At 45.8% G+C, this 25,000-nt stretch overlaps 1 protein-coding gene across 1 annotated transcript in view; it reads right to left on the bottom strand.

Annotated features, from left to right (window-relative positions):
* The window catches only part of LOC106609810 (protein tyrosine phosphatase receptor type R), a 117,833-nt gene that overhangs the window by 31,458 nt on the left and 61,375 nt on the right, over nt 1-25,000 (bottom strand). Inside the window, 3 exon segments of the mRNA XM_045722423.1 lie at nt 2,470-2,580; nt 7,492-7,641; nt 7,973-8,086. Of these exon segments, the coding sequence (XP_045578379.1) occupies nt 2,470-2,580; nt 7,492-7,641; nt 7,973-8,086 (375 nt within the window).

Below are 25,000 nucleotides of genomic sequence, written 5' to 3'. Positions count from 1 at the left end.
CACACACAGACAGCCACGCACAGATCCCATTCACAAAGACATCACCTTTCACAAACAACCTACTGTATCTTCACAGAGGATGCTGACTGACTGTTGCTATGTGTTGATATGAGAGGATGTTGACTGACTGTTGCTATGTGTTGATATGAGAGGATGTCGACTGTTGCTATGTGTTGATATGAGAGGATGTCGACTGACTGTTGCTATGTGTTGACAGGAGAGGATGTTGACTGACTGTTGCTATGTGTTGACAGGATAGGAATTCTGACTGACTGTTGCTATGTGTTGATATGAGAGGATGTTGACTGACTGTTGCTATGTGTTGATATGAGAGGATGTTGACTGACTGTTGCTATGTGTTGATATGAGAGGATGTCGACTGACTGTTGCTATGTGTTGACAGGAGAGGATGTTGACTGACTGTTGCTATGTGTTGACAGGATAGGAATTCTGACTGACTGTTGCTATGTGTTGATATGAGAGGATGTTGACTGACTGTTGCTATGTGTTGATATGAGAGGATGTTGACTGACTGTTGCTATGTGTTGATATGAGAGGATGTTGACTGACTGTTGCTATGTGTTGATATGAGAGGATGTCGACTGACTGTTGCTATGTGTTGACAGGAGAGGATGTTGACTGACTGTTGCTATGTGTTGACAGGATAGGAATTCTGACTGACTGTTGCTATGTGTTGACAGGAGAGGATGTTGACTGACTGTTGCTATGTGTTGATATGAGAGGATGTTGACTGACTGTTGCTATGTGTTGACAGGAGAGGATGTTGACTGACTGTTGCTATGTGTTGACAGGAGAGGATGTTGACTGACTGTTGCTATGTGTTGATATGAGAGGATGTTGACTGACTGTTGCTATGTGTTGACAGGAGAGGATGCTGACTGACTGTTGCTATGTGTTGACAGGAGAGAATGTTGACTGACTGTTGCTATGTGTTGATATGAGAGGATGTTGACTGACTGTTGCTATGTGTTGACAGGATAGGATTCTGACTGACTGTTGCTATGTGTTGACAGGAGAGGGTGCTGACTGACTGTTGCTATGTGTTGACAGGAGAGGATGTTGACTGACTGTTGCTATGTGTTGACAGGAGAGGATGTTGACTGACTGTTGCTATGTGTTGACAGGAGAGGGTGTTAGCTTTAGTTCTGTGCTAGCGATAGAGGTTATTGACACAGAGTCACATGGAGTCAGTCACCCTATAATAAACTACCTCAGATATCCTGAGATCTCTGCCTCTTTGGCTGAGTGGAACTAATTCATCATTCTTGTCAAACAGATTAAGCAGCAGTGTTTCTGTGTGTGTGTGTGTTTGTGTGTGTGTGTGCGTGTGTGCGTGCGTGTGTGCGTGTGCGTATTTGTGTGTGCGTGATTGTGTGCGTGTGTGCGCGTGTGCGTACGTGTGTGCGTGCGTGCGTGTGTGTGTGTGCAACAAGATCTCACGGTTTGACCCAATTATGACGTTTGTCCACATTTCTCCAAACGTCTAATTTGGAGGTGTTTTGGACACCCTGGATTACTCCACTGCTGTGGCCGACGTCTCGCAGCTGGTTAAGTTTAGACAATAAGTGTGGATGGTTTAGTTAAGAGTTAAGGTTTGGGGTCAAAACAAACAAATAAAAAAAGACGGCTGGGATTGATCTACCCTCGGAGGCGGAGCTTGCGGCTTACGACAACCCACCATCCCCGCCCACAACGCCGTAACAAAGCCCAACCCTACTGGATGGTAATAGCTCTAACAGTGTCCCCGAGTCGCATCTCAAAACGTTCCTGGACGGACGTCGGATTTCGAAGTGGATTTTGAGCAACCTGGCTGGTGTGTGCATCATGCGTGTGTGTGTTATGTGTGTGTGAATGTGTGCGTGTGAGAGAGAGAAAAAGGCACTAACAGCAGGGTGCTAATGAGGGGAAAGGTATTCAGGGGGAGAATCTCAATTGCATACTCCTCACATCCTCTCTCCTCTCTCCTCGCCTCCTTCTCAAAACCCATCGGAGGAAAGGTCAGAGGGGAGGGACCTCTGGATATCTCATCCAATGGGTTTTGAGAAGGCGAGGAGAGAGGAGAGAGGAAACACGAGGAGTATGCAATTGAGATTCTCAACCTGTCACAGTCCAGCGCATGACTCCAGTGTGAAGTGTTCTAGAAGCCAAGCAGCCAGGCCTTCTAGTGGAATCACCACTACTGAGCATGGCTCACCTGCTTAAATAACTATGTGACTCAGTGGTGTGTGTGTGTGTGTGTGTTTTACATATTTACATGTTTGTGTGTGTGTGTGTGTGTGTGTGTGTGTGTGTGTGTGTGTGTGTGTGTGTGTGTGTGTGTGTGTGTGTGTGTGTGTGTGTGTGTGTGTGTGTGTGTGTGTGTGTGTGTGTGTGTGTGTTTTCGTGTATGTGTGTGTTTACGTGTGTGTGTGTAACAGGGTGTGAAAGGCCTGAATATAGGCTACTTACCATCAAACAGGTGGTGATGATGATGAAGATGGTGAGGAAGATGATCGCAGCAAAGAATCCCTCTTTAGTCCAAACATTGTCCCTCTCATGTTGATCCTGTAGCACATTCTTCTGTAGAGGAGAGGAGAGGAGAGGAGAGAAGAGGAGAGGAGAGGAGAGGAGAGGAGAGGAGAGGAGAGGAGAGGAGAGGAGAGGAGAGAGAGGAGAGGAGAGGAGAGGAGAGGAGAGGAGAGGCATAAGTTGAATGTTAGGACTTAAGTTCCATGACCAACACAAAAACAAAACTACATCATTGTGCACAGCATTACACACACACACACACACACACACACACACACACACACACACACACACACACACACACACACACACACACACACACACACACACACACACACACACACACCACAAAGCCCACCTGCAGTACAACTGTCCAGTCAGCCTATAAAAGTTAACCAATCCAGCCGCACCACATTTAAGATCCACGTCTCGTATTCAGCCTCAAGCCCACGGTGATACACACTGATACACACACACCCTGAGCAGCTCTCTCTCTCTCTCTCTCTCTCTCTCTCTCTCTCTCTCTCTCTCTCTCTCTCTCTCTCTCTCTCTCTCTCTCTCTCTCTCTCTCTCTCTCTCTCTCTCTCTCTCTCTCTCTCTCTCTCTCTCTCTCTCTCTCTCTCTGTCTCTCTCTGTCTCTCTCTGTGACAGGTGGTGGTTAGAGCTGAGAGCTGCCGCTGCTCCTCTCTCTGAAGGTAAATCCAATCTGACACACACCCTCTGCTCTCAATGCTCAGCTCCTCCCATTTTCCCACCCACACAAACTCTCAACCATCCATCGAGGAGGAGAGGGGGAGGGATGGGAGAGAGGGGGAGGAATGAGAGAGAGGAGAGGTGAGGAGAGGAGAGAAGGGGAGGGATAGGCGAGAGGAGAGGTGAGGAGAGAGTGGGAAGGATGAGAGGTAGGAGAGGTAGGAGAGATGGATGAGAGGTAGGAGAGGTGAGGAGAGGAGAGAAGGGGAGGGATAGGAGGGAGGAGAGGTGAGGAGAGAGTGGGAAGGATGAGAGATAGGAGATGTGAGGAGAGATGGATGAGAGAGTAGGAGAGGTGAGGAGAGATGGATGAGAGGTAGGAGAGGTGAGGAGAGATGGATGAGAGGTAGGAGAGGTGTGGAGAGATGGATGAGAGGTAGGAGAGGTGAGGAGAGAGTGGGAAGGATGAGAGGTAGGAGAGGTGAGGAGAGATGGATGAGAGGTAGGAGAGGTGAGGAGAGATGGATGAGAGGTAGGAGAGGTGAGGAGAGATGGATGAGAGATAGGAGAGGTGAGGAGAGGAGAGAGAGTTGATAGTTTATGAAAGTGAACTGGGGTGGAAGGATAGGGGGAATCCCTACTTTATTTGCTCTCCCCCTCTCCCCCTCTCCCCCTGTCCGTCTGTCCGTCCGTTCGTCTGTCCGTCTGTCCGTCTGCCTGCCGCGTGCCTGCCTGACCTAGGGCTGTTTGTCTGATTCTCTTTCTCTCTCTGTGTGTGTGTATGTATGTGTGTGTGTGTGTGTGTGTGTGTGTGTGTGTGTGTGTGTGTGTGTGTGTGTGTGTGTGTGTGTGTGTGTGTGTGTGTGTGTGTGTGTGTGTGTGTGTGTGTGTGTGTGTGTGTGTGTGTGTGTGTGTGTGTGTGACAAGCCAGACCAGACACAGAGATAAAGCCATCAAACACAATCCAACATCTCTCAGTACCATATAAGAGCGGGCCGATCCAAGCCCTGGTCTCCCCCACCAAGGAGATCTTAACCACTTCTTCTATCACTGTGATTTAGTGAAGCGGCTAATTGGACCATTTCTATTCTAGAAGCTCCCACTTTAGCAGTAACTCTGCATGTCCACAGTGACAGAGTGTTTCACCCTCTGGCCGGGAGCTAGCGCTTAAACACACACGTGGTCCTGGGTGAGTGACAAGAGGCTAACGAGGACATGGCCTTCCTGACAAATAGCACCCTACTCCCTATGTAGTGCACTGCTTTTGACCAGAACATGGTCCAAGAAATGGTGCTAAAGAGAGAGAGAGTGTTTTGTGTGTGTGTGTGCGTTTGTGTGTGTGTGTGTGTGTGTGTGTAAGCATGTGTGTGTGTGTGTGCTGTGTGTGTGTGTGTGTGTGTGTGTGTGTGTGTGTGTGTGTGTGTGTGTGTGTGTGTGTGTGTGTGTGTGTGTGTGTGTGTGTGTGTGTGTGTGTGTGTGTGTGTGTGTGTGTGTGTGTGTGTGTGTGACTAACGAGAACATGGTCCATCATCATAAAGTGGAGTTGAAGAGGGTTATTATTCATTCAATTCCTAGCATACAGAGATATAAAAATAGAAAAAATAGAGACAGAGAGAGAGAGAGAGAGAGAGAGAGAGAGAGAGAGAGAGAGAGAGAGAGAGAGACAGAGATCATATTATGACCATATTAAAGACACATATTTCCCTTAGATTACACAGACTGACCAAGAATTAGAAAACAGCCTTAAGTACGTCTCAGAGATTTAGAGATGAGGTGATGGGTCATTCACAGATACATGTAAACACACATGTGCTCATTGTATAAACACACATATTTGGTATGATCACAGTGAAGGAACAGTCATTCAGATATTGAGATAAAGTACATCCTCACACTCATCAGAAGGTTAGTCAGTTTCAGTACTTGTACAGTCCGTCCTCAGAAAGCTCCTCTCATTAAGAGGAACACAGTGACCTGAGTTCCTTACAAAGGGAGTGGCATGCACTCAGAGGAAAACAAACAGATATACAGAGAGAGAGAGACAGAGAGAGACAGAGAGAGAGACAGAGAGAGAGACAGAGAGAGAGACAGAGAGAGAGACAGAGAGAGACAGAGAGAGAGAGAGAGAGAGAGAGAGAGAGAGAGAGACAGTCATGTGTCTTCTCAGTCAGGTTGACACTGGTCTACTACCATTGCTTTAATATATTGTTGTTCTCATTAATATTATTGTTGTTGTTAATGGTAATCCCATGTCCACTACTATTATAATTATTGCTGTTGGTCCCACCATTTATTTCTCTCTCTATATATTTTATATATATATATATATATATATATATAATTTATAATTTATTTTATTTTTCAATATGTATACTTTGACAATGAAAGTAATAATGAACTTGCCATGTCAATAAAGTCAATTTTGGAGAGAGAGAGAGAGAGAGAGAGAGAGAGAGAGAGAGAGAGAGAGAGAGAGAGAGAGAGACAGAGACAGAGACGAAAAAAGAGACAAGAGACAGAGACAGAGACAGAGACAGAGACAGAGACAGAGGGAGAGGAGGGAAGGAGCAGCCTGTTCTTTCTGGACATCATCTTCAGAACACATCCTGGTACTAATGTCTGTTCCCTGATTCACTACACACACAACACTAACGAGGGAGGGAGGGAGGGAGGGAGGGAGGGAGGGAGGGAGGGAGGGAGGGAGGGAGGGAGGGAGGGAGGGAGGGAGGGATGAGAGAAAAGAGGGAAAGAGGGAGGGAAAGAACAAAATGATATGTTGTGAGTGATGGGTGGGAGGTCTTTCAGATCTTTAGGGCTGTGATGAAAAAGACGCCCACCTCTCAGTGAAAAACAACAAGCTAACAAATTACCTAACACAGAGCATAAAGCCCAACACAGAGGAACCATTAGGACTAATAACACAGAGCATAAAGCCCAACACAGAGGAACCATTAGGACTAATAACACAGAGCATAAAGCCCAACACAGAGGAAACATTAGGACTAATAACACAGAGCATAAAGCCCAACACAGAGGAACCATTAGGACTAATAACACAGAGCATAAAGCCCAACACAGAGGAACCATTAGGACTAATAACACAGAGCATAAAGCCCAACACAGAGGAAACATTAGGACTAATAACACAGAGCATAAAGCCCAACAGATAGGAAACCATTAGGACTAATAACACAGAGCATAAAGCCCAACACAGAGGAAACATTAGGACTAATAACACAGAGCATAAAGCCCAACACAGAGGAAACATTAGGACTAATAACACAGAGCATAAAGCCCAACACAGAGGAACCATTAGGACTAATAACACAGAGCATAAAGCCCAACACAGAGGAAACATTAGGACTAATAACACAGAGCATAAAGCCCAACACAGAGGAAACATTAGGACTAATAACACAGAGCATAAAGCCCAACACAGAGGAACCATTAGGACTAATAACACAGAGCATAAAGCCCAACACAGAGGAAACATTAGGACTAATAACACAGAGCATAAAGCCCAACACAGAGGAAACATTAGGACTAATAACACAGAGCATAAAGCCCAACACAGAGGAAACATTAGGACTAATAACACAGAGCATAAAGCCCAACACAGAGGAAACCATTAGGACTAATAACACAGAGCATAAAGCCCAACACAGAGGAAACATTAGGACTAATAACACAGAGCATAAAGCCCAACACAGAGGAAACATTAGGACTAATAACACAGAGCATAAAGCCCAACACAGAGGAAACATTAGGACTAATAACACAGAGCATAAAGCCCAACACAGAGGAAACATTAGGACTAATAACACAGAGCATAAAGCCCAACACAGAGGAACCATTAGGACTAATAACACAGAGCATAAAGCCCAACACAGAGGAACCATTAGGACTAATAACACAGAGCATAAAGCCCAACACAGAGGAACCATTAGGACTTCTGTGTGCGTTGTGATCAAAGCTACCCTTCTCTTCTCCGTCAGGTGTAAATCCAGCAGGACAGAGCTTCAAAGAGCTCCTAGACAACTACAACAGAGGATCCATTCACATGAAGGAGATTGTAGTATGTTATGGATGAAAGACTTGCATTGGGCTCAGTGCTACAAACGTAAATATTTATACACCTAGCTGTGACACGCACGTGTGAACGAACGCACACACGCTTGTACATACACACACACACACACACACACACACACACACACACACACATGCACACACACATACACACGTGCACACATACAGGAAGTAGCGCACCTCTGAGGAGACCTCTGTGATGCCGAAGTGACCCAGGCTACGATGCAGGATGTTGATGTTCAGTGATTGGATAACTTCCTCTGCTGGGAGGGGCTCCGTGGCCCCTGGCCTATCAGATGACACATACAGCTCAATGCCATTCTTCCTCTCCTATTGGGGGGGGTAGAGGAGGAAGAGGATGTTAGATAATGCTCAGATTTAATGATATCCACAGACAACCTCACATTAAGCTTGAACTATTGTACAGCGGTGAAGTGGTTTGTGGGATGTGTTGTTATGTAGGTCTGGCCAGTCTGTATTAACCACAACAATCTGTATTCAGTGGAAACTAGTTTAAAGTCATCCTTATCAATGTCTATTGTCAGTAAAGGGTGTTGAATGTGTGTGTGTGTGTGTGTGTGTGTGTGTGTGTGTGTGTGTGTGTGTGTGTGTGTGTGTGTGTGTGTGTGCGTGCGTGCGTGCGTGTGTGTGTGTGTCTTACATTGAGTCTGTTGATGTGGAGGTGTCTGGGGGAGATGTCCAGAGCAGCAGCTACCCCCTCTCTGAACCGCTTTAGAAGAGACACATTTAACCTCCTCACATCAACCTGCAGGTTCTGACAGAGGGAGGGAGGGATGGGGGGAGGGAGGGGAGGGGGATGGAGGGGGACAAGGGGAGGGAGGGAGGGGGATGGAGGGGGGGACAGCAGGGGGGGAGGGAGGGAGGGGATGGGGGGGGAAGGGAGGGGGAGGGGAGGGAGGGAGGGGAGGGAGGGAGGGAGGGGAGGGAGGGAGGAGGGAGGGAGGAGGGGAGGATGGAGGGAGGGGAGGAGGGAGGGGAGGGAGGGAGGGAGGGAGAGGAGGGAGGAGGAGGGGGAGGGAGGGAGGGAGGGAGGGAGGGAGGAGGGAGGGAGGGAGGGAGGGAGGGAGGGAGGGAGGGAGGGAGGGAGGGAGGGAGGGAGGGAGGGAGGGAGGGGGGGGAGGAAGGTGGAGAGGGGGGAGAAAGAGAGAGGGGGGAAAGTGTGAGACACACTGACAGCCCAGAGCAGGAGAGAGATATATCACCATGGAAACCAGAGTTGAATTCACAGGGGAGACATCTGGATTGACTGGTGCCAACAAGAGAGTGATTGACTGTGTCCTGAACAGCAGAACATCAGACAGGAACTAGATAGAGACACTCTGTACTGCCTGTTACCTTGCCAACACACACACTGTACACTAACTTCCTACCAAACACTCACAAGATGGGAAATATACCCTTTTCCAAAGAGGATGGAGAGACATGCTCTGTAGTGGTACCTCTCTATAACACTCTGTTACCTCTCTATAACACTCTGTTACCTCTCTATAACACTCTGTAACACTCTGTTACCTCTCTGTAACACACACCTCTCTATAACACTCTGTTACCTCTCTATAACACTCTGTTACCTCTCTATAACACTCTGTTACCTCTCTATAACACTCTGTTACCTCTATAACACTCTGTTACTTCTCTATAACACTCTGTTACCTCTCTATAACACTATGTTACCTCTCTATAACACTCTGTTACCTCTCTATAACACTCTGTTACCTCTCTATAACTCTCTGTTACCTCTCTATACTAACACTCTGTTACCTCTCTATAACACTCTGTTACCTCTCTATAACACTCTGTTACCTCTCTATAACACTCTGTTACCTCTCTACAACACTCTGTTACCTCTCTATAACACTGTTACCTCTCTATAACACTCTGTTACCTCTCTATAACACTCTGTTACCTCTCTATAAAACTATGTTAGCTCTCTATAACACTCTGTTACCTCTCTATAACACTGTTACCTCTCTATAACACTGTGTTACCTCTCTATAACACTCTGTTACCTCTCTATAACACTCTGTTACCTCTCTATAACACTCTGTTACCTCTCTACAACACTCTGTTACCTCTCTATAACACTGTTACCTCTCTATAACACTCTGTTACCTCTCTATAACACTCTGTTACCTCGCTATAAAACTATGTTAGCTCTCTATAACACTCTGTTACCTCTCTATAACACTGTTACCTCTCTATAACACTCTGTTACCTCTCTATAACACTATGTTACCTCTCTATAACACTCTGTTACCTCTCTATAACACTCTGTTACCTCTCTATAACACTCTGTTACCTCTCTATAACACTCTGTTACCTCTCTATAACACTATGTTACCTCTCTATAACACTCTGTTACCTCTCTATAACACTCTGTTACCTCTCTATAACACTCTGTTACCTCTCTATAACACTCTGTTACCTCTCTATAACACTCTGTTACCTCTCTATAACACTCTGTTACCTCTCTATAAAACTATGTTAGCTCTCTATAACACTCTGTTACCTCTCTATAACACTCTGTTACCTCTCTATAACACTCTGTTACCTCTCTATAACACTCTGTTACCTCTCTACAACACTCTGTTACCTCTCTATAACACTGTTACCTCTCTATAACACTCTGTTACCTCTCTATAACACTCTGTTACCTCTCTATAAAACTATGTTAGCTCTCTATAACACTCTGTTACCTCTCTATAACACTGTTACCTCTCTATAACACTGTGTTACCTCTCTATAACACTCTGTTACCTCTCTATAACACTCTGTTACCTCTCTATAACACTCTGTTACCTCTCTACAACACTCTGTTACCTCTCTATAACACTGTTACCTCTCTATAACACTCTGTTACCTCTCTATAACACTCTGTTACCTCTCTATAAAACTATGTTAGCTCTCTATAACACTCTGTTACCTCTCTATAACACTGTTACCTCTCTATAACACTCTGTTACCTCTCTATAACACTATGTTACCTCTCTATAACACTCTGTTACCTCTCTATAACACTCTGTTACCTCTCTATAACACTCTGTTACCTCTCTATAACACTATGTTACCTCTCTATAACACTCTGTTACCTCTCTATAACACTCTGTTACCTCTCTATAACACTCTGTTACCTCTCTATAACACTCTGTTACCTCTCTATAACTCTCTGTTACCTCTCTATACTAACACTGTGTTACCTCTCTATAACACTCTGTTACCTCTCTATACTAACACTCTGTTACCTCTCTATAACACTCTGTTACCTCTCTATAACACTATGTTACCTCTCTATAACACTCTGTTACCTCTCTATAACACTCTGTTACCTCTCTATACTAACACTCTGTTACCTCTCTATAACACTCTGTTACCTCTCTATAACACTCTGTTACCTCTCTATAACACTATTTTACCTCTCTATAACACTCTGTTATCTATCTATAACAATATGTTACCTCTGTTACCTCTCTATAACACTCTCTACCAACATTACTACATTACCATCCATCCACTGACACTTCTACAATCACTTTCACACTCTGTCTCTCTCCCTTCCTCTCTCTCTCCCTTCCTGCCTCTCTCTGTCCCTCTCTGTCCCTCTCTCTCTATCTGTCTCTCTCTCTGTCCCTCTTTCTCTCTCTCTCTCTCTTGCTCTTCCTCCCTCTCTCTCCCTTTCTCCCTCTCTCTGTCCCCTCTCTCTCTCTCTCTCTCTCTCTCTCTCTCTATTTTTCTCTTTCTCTCTCTCTCTCTGTCCCTCTCTCTCCCTTCCTCCCTCTCTCTGTCCCTCTCTTTGTCTCTCTCTCTCTCTCTGTCCCTCTCTCTACCTTCCTCCCTCTCTCTGTCCCTGTCTCTCTCTCTCTCTCTCTTTCTCTGTCCCTCTCTCTCAATTCCTCCCTCTCTCTGTCCCTGTCTCTCTCTCTCTCTTTCTCTCTCTCTGTCAAGGTGGAACCCCTTCAAAACAAGGAAAACCACTTTTAGTGAACGTGTCATTTGTTCCAGATGGCGAACAGATTACCTCCAGCTAACCTGGTTTAGTACCAGTCCTAAGGGTCATGCAGTGGTCAGCCCAATAAAGAGGATCCCAGACAGGCCTGGGAACAGTGACCGGCCAGAGAGGTCAAGGTCGAAAGGTCGTGTGTGGGCGCATGTCATCTGTTAAAAATAAGATTTACCCCAATCACTTATGTCTCCCCCCCGTATCCAGCAACATAACCGTTCCACATTCTAAAAGCCTGACTTGAGGAGAAACAAACCCCTCCTGTATCCAGCAACATAACCGTTCCACATTCTAAAAGCCTGACTTGAGGAGAAACAAACCCCTCCTGTACCCAGCAACATAACCGTTCCACATTCTAAAAGCCTGACTTGAGGAGAAACAAACCCCTCCTGTACCCAGCAACATAACCGTTCCACATTCTAAAAGCCTGACTTGAGGAGAAACAAACCCCTCCTGTATCCAGCAACATAACCGTTCCACATTCTAAAAGCCTGACTTGAGGAGAAACAAACCCCTCCTGTATCCAGCAACATAACCGTTCCACATTCTAAAAGCCTGACTTGAGGAGAAACAAACCCCTCCTGTATCCAGCAACATAACCGTTCCACATTCTAAAAGCCTGACTTGAGGAGAAACAAACCCCTCCTGTACCCAGCAACATAACCGTTCCACATTCTAAAAGCCTGACTTGAGGAGAAACAAACCCCTCCTGTACCCAGCAACATAACCGTTCCACATTCTAAAAGCCTGACTTGAGGAGAAACAAACCCCTCCTGTATCCAGCAACATAACCGTTCCACATTCTAAAAGCCTGACTTGAGGAGAAACAAACCCCTCCTGTACCCAGCAACATAACCGTTCCACATTCTAAAAGCCTGACTTGAGGAGAAACAAACCCCTCCTGTATCCAGCAACATAACCGTTCCACATTCTAAAAGCCTGACTTGAGGAGAAACAAACCCCTCCTGTATCCAGCAACATAACCGTTCCACATTCTAAAAGCCTGACTTGAGGAGAAACAAACCCCTCCTGTATCCAGCAACATAACCGTTCCACATTCTAAAAGCCTGACTTGAGGAGAAACAAACCCCTCCTGTATCCAGCAACATAACCGTTCCACATTCTAAAAGCCTGACTTGAGGAGAAACAAACCCCTCCTGTACCCAGCAACATAACCGTTCCACATTCTAAAAGCCTGACTTGAGGAGAAACAAACCCCTCCTGTATCCAGCAACATAACCGTTCCACATTCTAAAAGCCTGACTTGAGGAGAAACAAACCCCTCCTGTACCCAGCAACATAACCGTTCCACATTCTAAAAGCCTGACTTGAGGAGAAACAAACCCCTCCTGTACCCAGCAACATAACCGTTCCACATTCTAAAAGCCTGACTTGAGGAGAAACAAACCCCTCCTGTACCCAGCAACATAACCGTTCCACATTCTAAAAGCCTGACTTGAGGAGAAACAAACCCCTCCTGTACCCAGCAACATAACCGTTCCACATTCTAAAAGCCTGACTTGAGGAGAAACAAACCCCTCCTGTACCCAGCAACATAACCGTTCCACATTCTAAAAGCCTGACTTGAGGAGAAACAAACCCCTCCTGTATCCAGCAACATAACCGTTCCACATTCTAAAAGCCTGACTTGAGGAGAAACAAACCCCTCCTGTACCCAGCAACATAACCGTTCCACATTCTAAAAGCCTGACTTGAGGAGAAACAAACCCCTCCTGTACCCAGCAACATAACCGTTCCACATTCTAAAAGCCTGACTTGAGGAGAAACAAACCCCTCCTGTACCCAGCAACATAACCGTTCCACATTCTAAAAGCCTGACTTGAGGAGAAACAAACCCCTCCTGTATCCAGCAACATAACCGTTCCACATTCTAAAAGCCTGACTTGAGGAGAAACAAACACAGATTCTGTTTTCCAACACAGCTTTCTTTTCTCTCCGTTCTCTTTCCATCTGTGCAGATATGTTTTCCCACCGGTTATCTTTCAGAGGAAGAACACCCACCATCTCTGAGTCATATAATGTGTTCCAAATGGCACCCTATTCCCTATATAGCGCAATACTTTAACCAGGGCCCATTGGGTAGTGCACTATGTAGGGAATAGGATGCCATTTGATAAGGAGCCATAGTTGTATCTCCCCAGGCATCGGCAGAGATGACTATGAAATGTCCATATTTAGACAAAACATTATCCTTAATAACCCTGTCTCCTCTCCAGCTTCCTCCTCTTCCTGTACACTGCCAGGGACTGTCTCCTCTCCAGCTTCCTCCTCTTCCTGTACACTGCCAGGGACTGTCTCCTCTCCAGCTTCCTCCTCTTCCTGTACACTGCCAGGGACTGTCTCCTCTCCAGCTTCCTCCTCTTCCTGTACACTGCCAGGGACTGTCTCCTGTCCAGCTTCCTCCTCTTCCTGTACACTGCCAGGGACTGTCTCCTCTCCAGCTTTCTCCTCTTCCTGTACACTGCCAGGGACTGTCTCCTCTCCAGCTTCCTCCTCTTCCTGTACACTGCCAGGGACTGTCTCCTGTCCAGCTTCCTCCTCTTCCTGTACACTGCCAGGGACTGTCTCCTCTCCAGCTTCCTCCTCTTCCTGTACACTGCCAGGGACTGTCTCCTCTCCAGCTTCCTCCTCTTCCTGTACACTGCCAGGGTCTGTCTCCTCTCCAGCTTCCTCCTCTTCCTGTACACTGCCAGGGACTGTCTCCTGTCCAGCTTCCTCCTCTTCCTGTACACTGCCAGGGACTGTCTCCTGTCCAGCTTCCTCCTCTTCCTGTACACTGCCAGGGACTGTCTCCTGTCCAGCTTCCTCCTCTTCCTGTACACTGCCAGGGTCTGTCTCCTCTCCAGCTTCCTCCTCTTCCTGTACACTGCCAGGGACTGTCTCCTCTCCAGCTTCCTCCTCTTCCTGTACACTGCCAGGGACTGTCTCCTCTCCAGCTTCCTCCTCTTCCTGTACACTGCCAGGGACTGTCTCCTCTCCAGCTTCCTCCTCTTCCTGTACACTGCCAGGGTCTGTCTCCTCTCCAGCTTCCTCCTCTTCCTGTACACTGGCAGGGACTGTCTCCTCTCCAGCTTTCTCCTCTTCCTGTACACTGCCAGGGACTGTCTCCTCTCCAGCTTCCTCCTCTTCCTGTACACTGCCAGGGACTGTCTCCTCTCCAGCTTTCTCCTCTTCCTGTACACTGCCAGGGTCTGTCTCCTCTCCAGCTTCCTCCTCTTCCTGTACACTGCCAGGGACTGTCTCCTCTCCAGCTTTCTCCTCTTCCTGTACACTGCCAGGGACTGTCTCCTGTCCAGCTTCCTCCTCTTCCTGTACACTGCCAGGGACTGTCTCCTCTCCAGCTTCCTCCTCTTCCTGTACACTGCCAGGGACTGTCTCCTGTCCAGCTTCCTCCTCTTCCTGTACACTGCCAGGGACTGTCTCCTCTCCAGCTTCCTCCTCTTCCTGTACACTGCCAGGGACTGTCTCCTCTCCAGCTTCCTCCTCTTCCTGTACACTGCCAGGGACTGTCTCCTGTCCAGCTTCCTCCTCTTCCTGTACACTGCCAGGGACTGTCTCCTGTCCAGCTTCCTCCTCTTCCTGTACACTGCCAGGGTCTGTCTCCTCTCCAGCTTCCTCCTCTTCCTGTACACTGCCAGGGACTGTCTGCTCTTTCAGGTTCTACGGTTCTAGTTTTCTTTCTGCCTTACTACCCTCAGGGCTCTGGAGTCCTGGAAAAGAAGGGACATCTTTTTTTCTATCTTTAAGAAGTGGATAGGGTGTTTGTATTCCACCTGACTGCTTTCAGACTCTTTAACAGGGCTCTGGAGTCCTGGGAAATAGGGGACATGTCTACAGGAAGGAGTCAACTCTCTCTCTCTCTCTCTCTCTCTCTCTCTCTCTCTCGAAATGACATCCAGGGTTTGTGGGTAAATGGAAAAGAAACGACAACCTTTGAATAAATGGCTACCGTCCATGTTTACTGTCTTGGGCCTCCTACAAACAGTGTCTCCTAGTTTTAGAAGAAGAAAGAGGATGTTTTCATTCACCTGACTTCCCTTAGACACTTAACAGGCCCTGGAGGGGTGGGGGGTAGAGGGTTATACTATAATACAGTTACTATAATATATCAGGTTATACTATAATCAGGTTATACTATAATATATCAGTTATATTACTATAATATATCAGGTTATACTATAATACAGTTACTATAATATACCAGTAACTGTATTATAGTATAATAACTGTATATATCACTTTACACACTCCCCAAAGTCCCAAACCAGCTCACCTGGTGAAGCTACCAGGAGACACAGACAGGTAGAGACATCTTCTGGCATCTCCTGGAGTGGGAGTTGGCTAACAAATCCCTTTAGTCGGCCCCCTAGGGTCCTTCAGTTACAGGAATATTCAGAGAGCACTCTGGGACCACAACTCTCCCTGCTACCTCAATAACTCCACAACATTACCACTGGGAACGAGATGAAATATACGAGGAAAAACGCCAAGCAAAAGATCCTTTTTGCAGAGAGACATCTAAACAAATCCACTACAACAAAATAAGGTATCCTTCAACTCCAACTCTGCAACCTTGTTCTTCATGAGTTCTCTCTCTCTCTCTTTCTTTCTTTCTTTCTTTCTCTCTTTCTTTCTTTCTTTCTTTCTTTCTTTCTTTTCTTTCTCTCTCTCTCTCTCTCTCTCTCTCTCTCTCTCTCTCTCTCTCTCTTTCTATCTCTCTAACTCTTTCTCTCTCTCTCTCTCTCTCTTTCTGTCTTGCTCTCTCTCTCTCTCTTTCTTGCTTTCTATCTCTCTCTCTAACTCTCTCTCTCTCTCTCTCTCTCTCTCTCTTTCTGTCTTGCTCCCTCTCTCTCTCTTTCTTGCTTTCTATCTCTCTCTCTAACTCTTTCTCTCTCTCTCTCTCTCTCTCTTTCTCTCTCTCTCTCTCTTTCAATTTCAATTCAATTCGCTTTATTGGCATGACGTAACAATGTACATATTGCCAAAGCTTATTTTGGATATTTACAATATAAAAATGAGAATCAAAATTGTCAACGGGACAACAGTAACAACAATAACCAAGGGTCAGAATAACCATACATTCAACAATAACAATAAGCATACAGTAGAGGACATGTGCAGGTTGATTGGTCTGTCAGACACTGTCCCTCATCTTATGGCAGGCAGCAATGTAGTGCGCTGCCAACCCACAGCTCTCTGCGTCCTCCCCAACAGGACGGGTAGCCTATCCTCATCAGAGAGGTCTTTGAAACCTTGAATAAGGGTTTCAAATTTGGGAAAATTACACTCTCTAATTGTTTTATATTTTTTACATTTTGTCAGGAAATGCAGCTCCGTCTCAGGTTCTGCTGTTGTGCAGTGGTTGCACAGCCTTTCCTCTACAGGGAGCCAGGTTTTCCTGTGTCTACCCTTCTCAATGGCAAGGCTGTGCTCACTGAGCCTGTACTTTGTCAAGGTTTTTCTAAGGTTTTGATCAGTAACCATGGTCAAATATTTAGCCACGGTGTACTGTCGATTTAGGGCCAGATAGCACTGCATTTTGCTTTGTGATTGTGTTTTCCAGTAAACAATGTAGTTTTGTTTTGACTGTGTTGTAATTTGGTTTATTCTGATTGATTGGATGTTCTGGTCCTGAGGCTTCAGTGTGTTAGTAGAACAGGTTTGTGAACTCAGCCCCAGGACCAGCTGGATGAGGGGACTCTTTTCTTTGCTCGGCTCTTGGCATTGCAGGGCTTGGTAATGATATGAGAGGGGGTCACTGTATTTTAGATGTTTCCAAAACTTAATTGCTCTTTTTTGAGTTTTTATTATTAGTGGATATTGGCCTAATTCTGCCCTGCATGCATTGTTTGTAGTTTTCCTCTGGACACGTAGGAGAATCTTACAGAACTCTGCATGCAGGGTTTCAATGGGGTGTTTGTCCCATTTGATGAAATCTTGTTTTGCAAGTGGACCCCACACCTCGCTGCCATAAAGTGCAATTGGTTCAATGACATATTCAATTAGTTTTAGCCAAATTTTAATAGGTATTTCAATTTGATTTAGCTTTTTAATGGCGTAGAATGTCTTTCTCTCTCGCTCTTTCTTTTTCTCTCTTTCTCTCTCTTTCGCTCTCTCTCTCCTGTAAACCAAATGACCGTTGTTCTTCGGAGATGATGGATAGTGTCAGTGGTAGTGATTGTGGCTACTGTACAGCCCTGGTCAAATATAGTGCACTAAAAAGGGAACAGGGTGCCACTGGGGAGGTTATGAACATGGCAGGAAGTGGAGGTAGTAGGGCCATTTGGAGGTACGTGACCCACAGGTGGTGGGAGGCTGGAGGACTGACAAGAGAGGCAAAACACACACACACACACACACACACACACACACACACACACACACACACACACACACACACACACACACACACACACACACACACACAGTTCTCGTGGATGAACTCTGGACCCCTAGAGAGTGAATTAGAGTTCTGACTCATCCACAGGCTAGGACGAGAGGGATGGAGAGGTGGAGGGAGGGAGGGAGGGAGGGAGGGAGGGAGGGAGGGAGGGAGGGAGGGAGGGAGGGAGGGAGGGAGGGAGGGAGGGAGAGGTGGAGGGAGGGAGGAATGGAGGGAGAGGTGGAGGGAGGGAGGGATGGGAGAGGGAGAGAGGGAGGGATGGTGGGAGGGAGGAAGGGAGGGATGGAGGGATGGAGGGATGGAGAGGTGGAGGGAGGGAGGGATAGAGAGGTGGAGGGAGGGAGGGAGGCATGGGGAGGGAGGGAGGGAGGCATGGGGAGGGAGAGAGGGAGAGAGGGAGGGATGGTGGGAGGGAGGAAGGGAGGGATGGAGGGATGGTGGAGGGAGGGAGGGATGGTGGGAGGGAGGGAGGAAGGGAGGGATGGAGGGATGGAGGGAGGGAGGGATGGAGAGGTGGAGGGAGGGAGGGATGGAGGGAGGGATGGAGAGGTGGAGGGAGGGAGGGATGGAGAGGTGGAGGGAGGGAGGCATGGGGAGGGAGGGAGGCATGGGGAGGGAGAGAGGGAGAGAGGGAGGGATGGTGGGAGGGAGGAAGGGAGGGAGGGATGGACGGAGGGAGGGAGGGATGGTGGGAGGGAGGAAGGGAGGGAGGGAGGGATGGTGGAGGGAGGGAGGGAGGGATAGATGGATTATGGAGGGATGAATGGATGGATGGATGGTGGGAGATAAAGGGAGGAATGGAGGGGAGCCATCGGAGCCAATCACAGGCGGGTAAGGCACATCCTGTGTCAACAGCAGCTCATCCCCCTGAGCATGCTGAGTAAATACACCATTAGGACCGGCGGGTGGAGTGATATGGAGGGACTACTTTGGGAAAGTAGAGCAAAAATAATCTAGTCTGTTACCTGGCAACTGTCGCTGCCTACTGCGCTGAGAGTTCACAGTGGAAGTTAATATTAAACAGCAGCAGAGGTGGCCTGCCGTTTGGTGTGTGTGTGTGTGTGTGTGTGTGTGTGTGTGTGTGTGTGTGTGTGTGTGTGTGTGTGTGTGTGTGTGTGTGTGTGTGTGTGTGTGTGTGTGTGTGTGTGTTTGGTTAGAGTTAATAACTAAATAACATTTGCTCTGCTATTCTAAAGTGGATGTACACAACAATAACAACAACAACATCACTCCAGTCTGTTCCACATCAATAACCTGTTCATATTCACCATGGAAACATGTTGCTACGGCATCTCTCTGTCCCATTACATTCACATCAATAACCTGTTTATATTCACCATGGAAACAAAACATGTTACTACGGCATCCCTCTGTCCCATTACATTCACATCAATAACATGTTTATATTCACCATGGAAACAAAACATGTTACTACGGCATCCCTCTGTCCCATTACATTCACATCAATAACCTGTTCATATTCACCATGGAAACATGTTACTACGGCATCCCTCTGTCCCATTACATTCACATCAATAACCTGTTCATATTCACCATGGAAACATGTTACTACGGCATCCCTCTGTCCCATTACATTCACATCAATAACCTGTTCATATTCACCATGGAAACATGTTACTACGGCATCTCTCTGTCCCATTACATTCACATCCTGTCTTCTTGTTTTCAGAGGAGAGGCTGCAGCACGTCTCCCTTCCCTCACTCCCCCTCTCTCTCTCAGGGAACACCTCTGATCCAGTCTGATACAACGTGACCTCACGGCTCAGAGATAGAGAGAGACAGCGAGAGAGAGACAGCGAGAGAGAGACAGCGAGAGAGAGACAGCGAGATAGAGACAGCGAGAGAGAGAAAGCGAGAGAGAGAGACAGCGAGAGAGAGAGACAGCGAGAGAGAGAGACAGCGAGGGAGAGATAGAGACAGAGAGAAAGAGAGAGAGAGAGAGAGAGAGATGGAGTGAGATAGAGAGAAATAGAGAGATAGAGAGCGAGAGAAAGAGAGAGATAGAGAGATAGAGAGTAATCTGATCAGAGCCTTCTCACGATCAATGCACTGTACCCCCTTTCCCTCCCTTCCCTCTCCCTCTCCTCTCTTTCTCTCTCCCTTTACCTCTTCCCTGCCTTCCCTCTCCCTCTCCTCTCTTTCTCTCTTTCCCTCCCTTCCCTGCCTTCCCTCTCCTCTCTTTCTCTCTCCCTTTCCCTCCCTTCCCTCTCCCTCTCCTCTCTTTCTCTCTCCCTTTCCCTCCCTTCCCTCTCCCTCTCCTCTCTTTCTCTCGCCCTTTACCTCTTCCCTGCCTTCCCTCTCCTCTCTTTCTCTCTCCCTTTCCCTGCCTTCCCTCTCCTCTCTTTCTCTCTCCCTTTCCCTCCCTTCCCTCTCCCTCTCCTCTCTTTCTCTCTCTCTTTCCCTCCCTTCCCTCTCCCTCTCCTCTCTTTCTCTCTCTCTTTCCCTTGGTTTCCTTTGGTTGCATTATAACAGTCAATCCCTAGCACACCCCAGTGGATTTACAGTATGTTTAATAAGGTGATCCTGTGTGTTCTATACTTCCTGCTCTCTGGACCAGGAGGAAGACATACCCAGTGAATAAAACCCTACATCTACGCCCCTGATAAGTGGTCCTGTCAGTGGATTTCCTGTAATGTCCTGTGTCTCTTCATCCACTGATAGTGACCAGGCACTCCTGCCTACCCGCTTTAATTCCATTAGCCTCTCTCTCCTCATAGTCTGATCTACTTTACAGAGACCTGTTTGTGGGATTTATTTTGACAAAGATGTGTTTGTGTCTGTGACAACAGTGAGCATGGAGCTGTCCCTCCATCAAAACCATCTGGACACCCCCTGACTGGATGGGGATTTATACAAACCATTTATATACATATATATTTATATTACAGACTTTGATTTGTCTTCATGTATTTTTTGCCTTTTGTTTTACTTGTGGATGATGTGAAACACAAGCATTAGATATTACTGTACTGTTGGAGATATAAACACAAGCATTATGTATTACTGTACTGTTGGAGCTATAAACACAAGCATTATATATTACTGTACTGTTGGAGCTAGAAACACAAGCATTACATATTACTGTACTGTTGGAGCTAGAAACACAAGCATTAGGTATTACTGTACTGTTGGAGCTATAAACACAAGCATTATGTATTACTGTACTGTTGGAGCTAGAAACACAAGCATTATATATTACTGTACTGTTGGAGCTATAAACACAAGCATTAGGTATTACTGTACTGTTGGAGCTATAAACACAAGCATTAGGTATTACTGTACTGTTGGAGCTATAAACACAAGCATTGTGTATTACTGTACTGTTGGAGCTATAAACACAAGCATTAGGTATTACTGTACTGTTGGAGCTAGAAACACAAGCATTATATATTACTGTACTGTTGGAGCTAGAAACACAAGCATTATGTATTACTGTACTGTTGGAGCTATAAACACAAGCATTAGGTATTACTGTACTGTTGGCGATATAAACACTAGCATTATATATTACTGTACTGTTGGAGCTAGAAACACAAGCATTAGGTATTACTGTACTGTTGGAGCTATAAACACAAGCATTATATATTACTGTACTGTTGGAGCTAGAAACACAAGCATTATATATTACTGTACTGTTGGAGCTATAAACACAAGCATTAGGTATAACTGTACTGTTGGAGCTATAAACACAAGCATTAGGTATTACTGTACTGTTGGAGCTATAAACACAAGCATTGTGTATTACTGTACTGTTGGAGCTATAAACACAAGCATTAGGTATTACTGTACTGTTGGAGCTAGAAACACAAGCATTATATATTACTGTACTGTTGGAGCTAGAAACACAAGCATTATGTATTACTGTACTGTTGGAGCTATAAACACAAGCATTAGGTATTACTGTACTGTTGGAGATATAAACACTAGCATTATATATTACTGTACTGTTGGAGCTAGAAACACAAGCATTAGGTATTACTGTACTGTTGGAGCTATAAACACAAGCATTATATATTACTGTACTGTTGGAGCTAGAAACACAAGCATTATATATTACTGTACTGTTGGAGCTATAAACACAAGCATTAGGTATTACTGTACTGTTGGAGCTATAAACACAAGCATTATATATTACTGTACTGTTGGAGCTAGAAACACAAGCATTATGTATTACTGTACTGTTGGAGCTAGAAACACAAGCATTATATATTACTGTACTGTTGGAGCTATAAACACAAGCATTATGTATTACTGTACTGTTGGAGCCATAAACACAAGCATTATATATTACTGTACTGTTGGAGCTAGAAACACAAGCATTAGGTATAACTGTACTGTTGGAGCTATAAACACAAGCATTAGGTATTACTGTACTGTTGGAGCTATAAACACAAACATTGTGTATTACTGTACTGTTGGAGCTATAAACACAAGCATTAGGTATTACTGTACTGTTGGAGCTAGAAACACAAGCATTATATATTACTGTACTGTTGGAGCTAGAAACACAAGCATTATGTATTACTGTACTGTTGGAGCTAGAAACACAAGCATTAGGTATTACTGTACTGTTGGAGCTAGAAACACAAGCATTATATATTACTGTACTGTTGGAGCTAGAAACACAAGCATTATATATTACTGTACTGTTGGAGCTAGAAACACAAGCATTATATATTACTGTACTTTTGGAAGCTATAAACACAAGCATCATATCTTACTGTACTTTTGGAGCTCGAAACACATGCATTATATATTACTGTACTGTTGGAGCTATAAACACAAGCATTATATATTACTGTACTGTTGGAGCTAGAAACACAAGCATTATACATTACTGTACTGTTGGAGCTAGAAACACAAGCATTATATATTACTGTACTGTTGGAGCTATAAACACAAGCATTAGGTATTACTGTACTGTTGGAGCTATAAACACAAGCATTATATATTACTGTACTGTTGGAGCTAGAAACACAAGCATTATGTATTACTGTACTGTTGGAGCTAGAAACACAAGCATTATATATTACTGTACTGTTGGAGATATAAACACAAGCATTATATATTACTGTGCTGTTGGAGCTATAAACACAAGCATTAGATATTACTGTACTGTTGGAGCTAGAAACACAAGCATTATATATTACTGTACTGTTGGAGCTATAAACACAAGCATTAGGTAATACTGTACTGTTGGAGCTATAAACACAAGCATTAGGTATTACTGTACTGTTGGAGCTAGAAACACAAGCATTAGGTATTACTGTACTGTTGGAGCTATAAACACAAGCATTATATATTACTGTACTGTTGGAGCTATAAACACAAGCATTATATATTACTGTACTGTTGGAGCTATAAACACAAGCATTAGATATTACTGTACTGTTGGAGCTATAAACACAAGCATTAAGTATTACTGTACTGTTGGAGCTATAAACACAAGCATTATATATTACTGTACTGTTGGAGCTATAAACACAAGCATTAAGTATTACTGTACTGTTGGAGCTATAAACACAAGCATTATATATTACTGTACTGTTGGAGCTATAAACACAAGCATTATATATTACTGTACTGTTGGAGCTATAAACACAAGCATTATATATTACTGTACTGTTGGAGCTAGGACCAGCTTGCTTAGGGGATATTTTAGCAGTTCTGCATTTTATGAGTTCTGCATGCAGTCTCTCTCTGTGTCTCACTCTCTCTCTCTCTCTCTCAAACTCACACTGTTCCTCCCTCTCTTTCCATCTCTCTCTCCCTCGCTCTCTCCATCTCTCCCCCGCCCCACCACGTTAAGCTCAGGAAGGGTGATTGGTCTAAATTGGATCTAATGTTTCTGTACCTGGCAGCAGAGATGCCAGAGCCTGCTGCCCCATTGTCATCCAATTACACACACACACGCACGCACGCACGCACGCACGCACGCACGCACGCACGCACGCACACACACACACACACACACACACACACACACACACACACACACACATACACACACACACATACACGCACACACACACACACACACCCACACACCATGTCATCCAATTAGAGCAGATTTCCCATTGACTAAAAGGCTCTAAAAAGACAATTGAGGACTGTCTGTTATACTGCTGACTAAATAAGAGAGGGAGAGAGAGAGAGAGGAGAGAGTGAGAGAGAGGGGGAGAGAGTAAGAGAGAGAGAGAGAGATGGGGAGAGAGAGTGGGGGAGACAGAGAGACAGAGAGACAGAGAGGGAGAGAGAGAGAGAGAGAGAGAGAGAGAGGAGAGAGAGAGATGGTAAGAGAAGGAGAGAGAGAGAGAGAGAGAGAGAGAGGGGGGAAGGAGGTAGGGAGAGCGAGAGAGGGGGGAAGGAGGTAGGGAGGGAGAGAGTGAGGGGGAAGGAGGTAGGGAGAGAGAGAGAGAGAGAGAGAGAGAGAGAGAGAGAGAGAGAGGGGAAGGAGGTAGGGAGAGAGAGGGGGAAGGAGGTAAGGAGAGAGAGAGAGAGAGAGGGGGGAAGGAGGTAGGGAGGGAGAGAGAGAGGGGAAGGAGGTAGGGAGGGAGAGAGAGAGAGTTCATAGGTTAGGTGGAAAAAACACCAGAATAGGAGAATCAGTTAAATTGAAATCATTCACATCTAAATCCATGTAAGTCTTGTAATTCAAAGTGAGGAAGCGTTGGGATGCAGATGAGTATCCAGCCTCTGTGCCTCAGTCAGTCTGTGCTGGATTCAGTCAGTCTGTGCTGGAGTCAGTCAGTCTGTCCTGGAGTCAGTCAGTCTGTGCTGGTCAGTCAGTCTGTGCTGGTCAGTCAGTCTGTCCTGGAGTCAGTCAGTCTGTCCTGGAGTCAGTCAGTCTGTCCTGGAGTCAGTCTGTGCTGGAGTCAGTCAGTCTGTGTTGGAGTCAGTCAGTCTGTCCTGGAGTCAGTCAGTCTGTCCTGGAGTCAGTCAGTCTGTGCTGGAGTCAGTCAGTCTGTCCTGGAGTCAGTCAGTCTGTCCTGGAGTCAGTCAGTCTGTCCTGGAGTCAGTCAGTCTGTGCTAGAGTCAGTCAGTCTTTCCTGGAGTCAGTCAGTCTGTGTTGGTCAGTCAGTCTGTGTTGGAGTCAGTCAGTCTGTCCTGGAGTCAGTCAGTCTGTGCTAGAGTCAGTCAGTCTTTCCTGGAGTCAGTCAGTCTGTGTTGGTCAGTCAGTCTGTGTTGGAGTCAGTCAGTCTGTCCTGGAGTCAGTCAGTCTGTCC

The sequence above is a fragment of the Salmo salar genome, chromosome ssa07 (genome assembly GCF_905237065.1).
Source record: "Salmo salar chromosome ssa07, Ssal_v3.1, whole genome shotgun sequence".
Lineage (NCBI taxonomy): Eukaryota > Metazoa > Chordata > Actinopteri > Salmoniformes > Salmonidae > Salmo > Salmo salar.
Note: the sequence above shows the minus strand (reverse complement) of the source record. Positions and strands in the feature narration are given on the sequence as shown.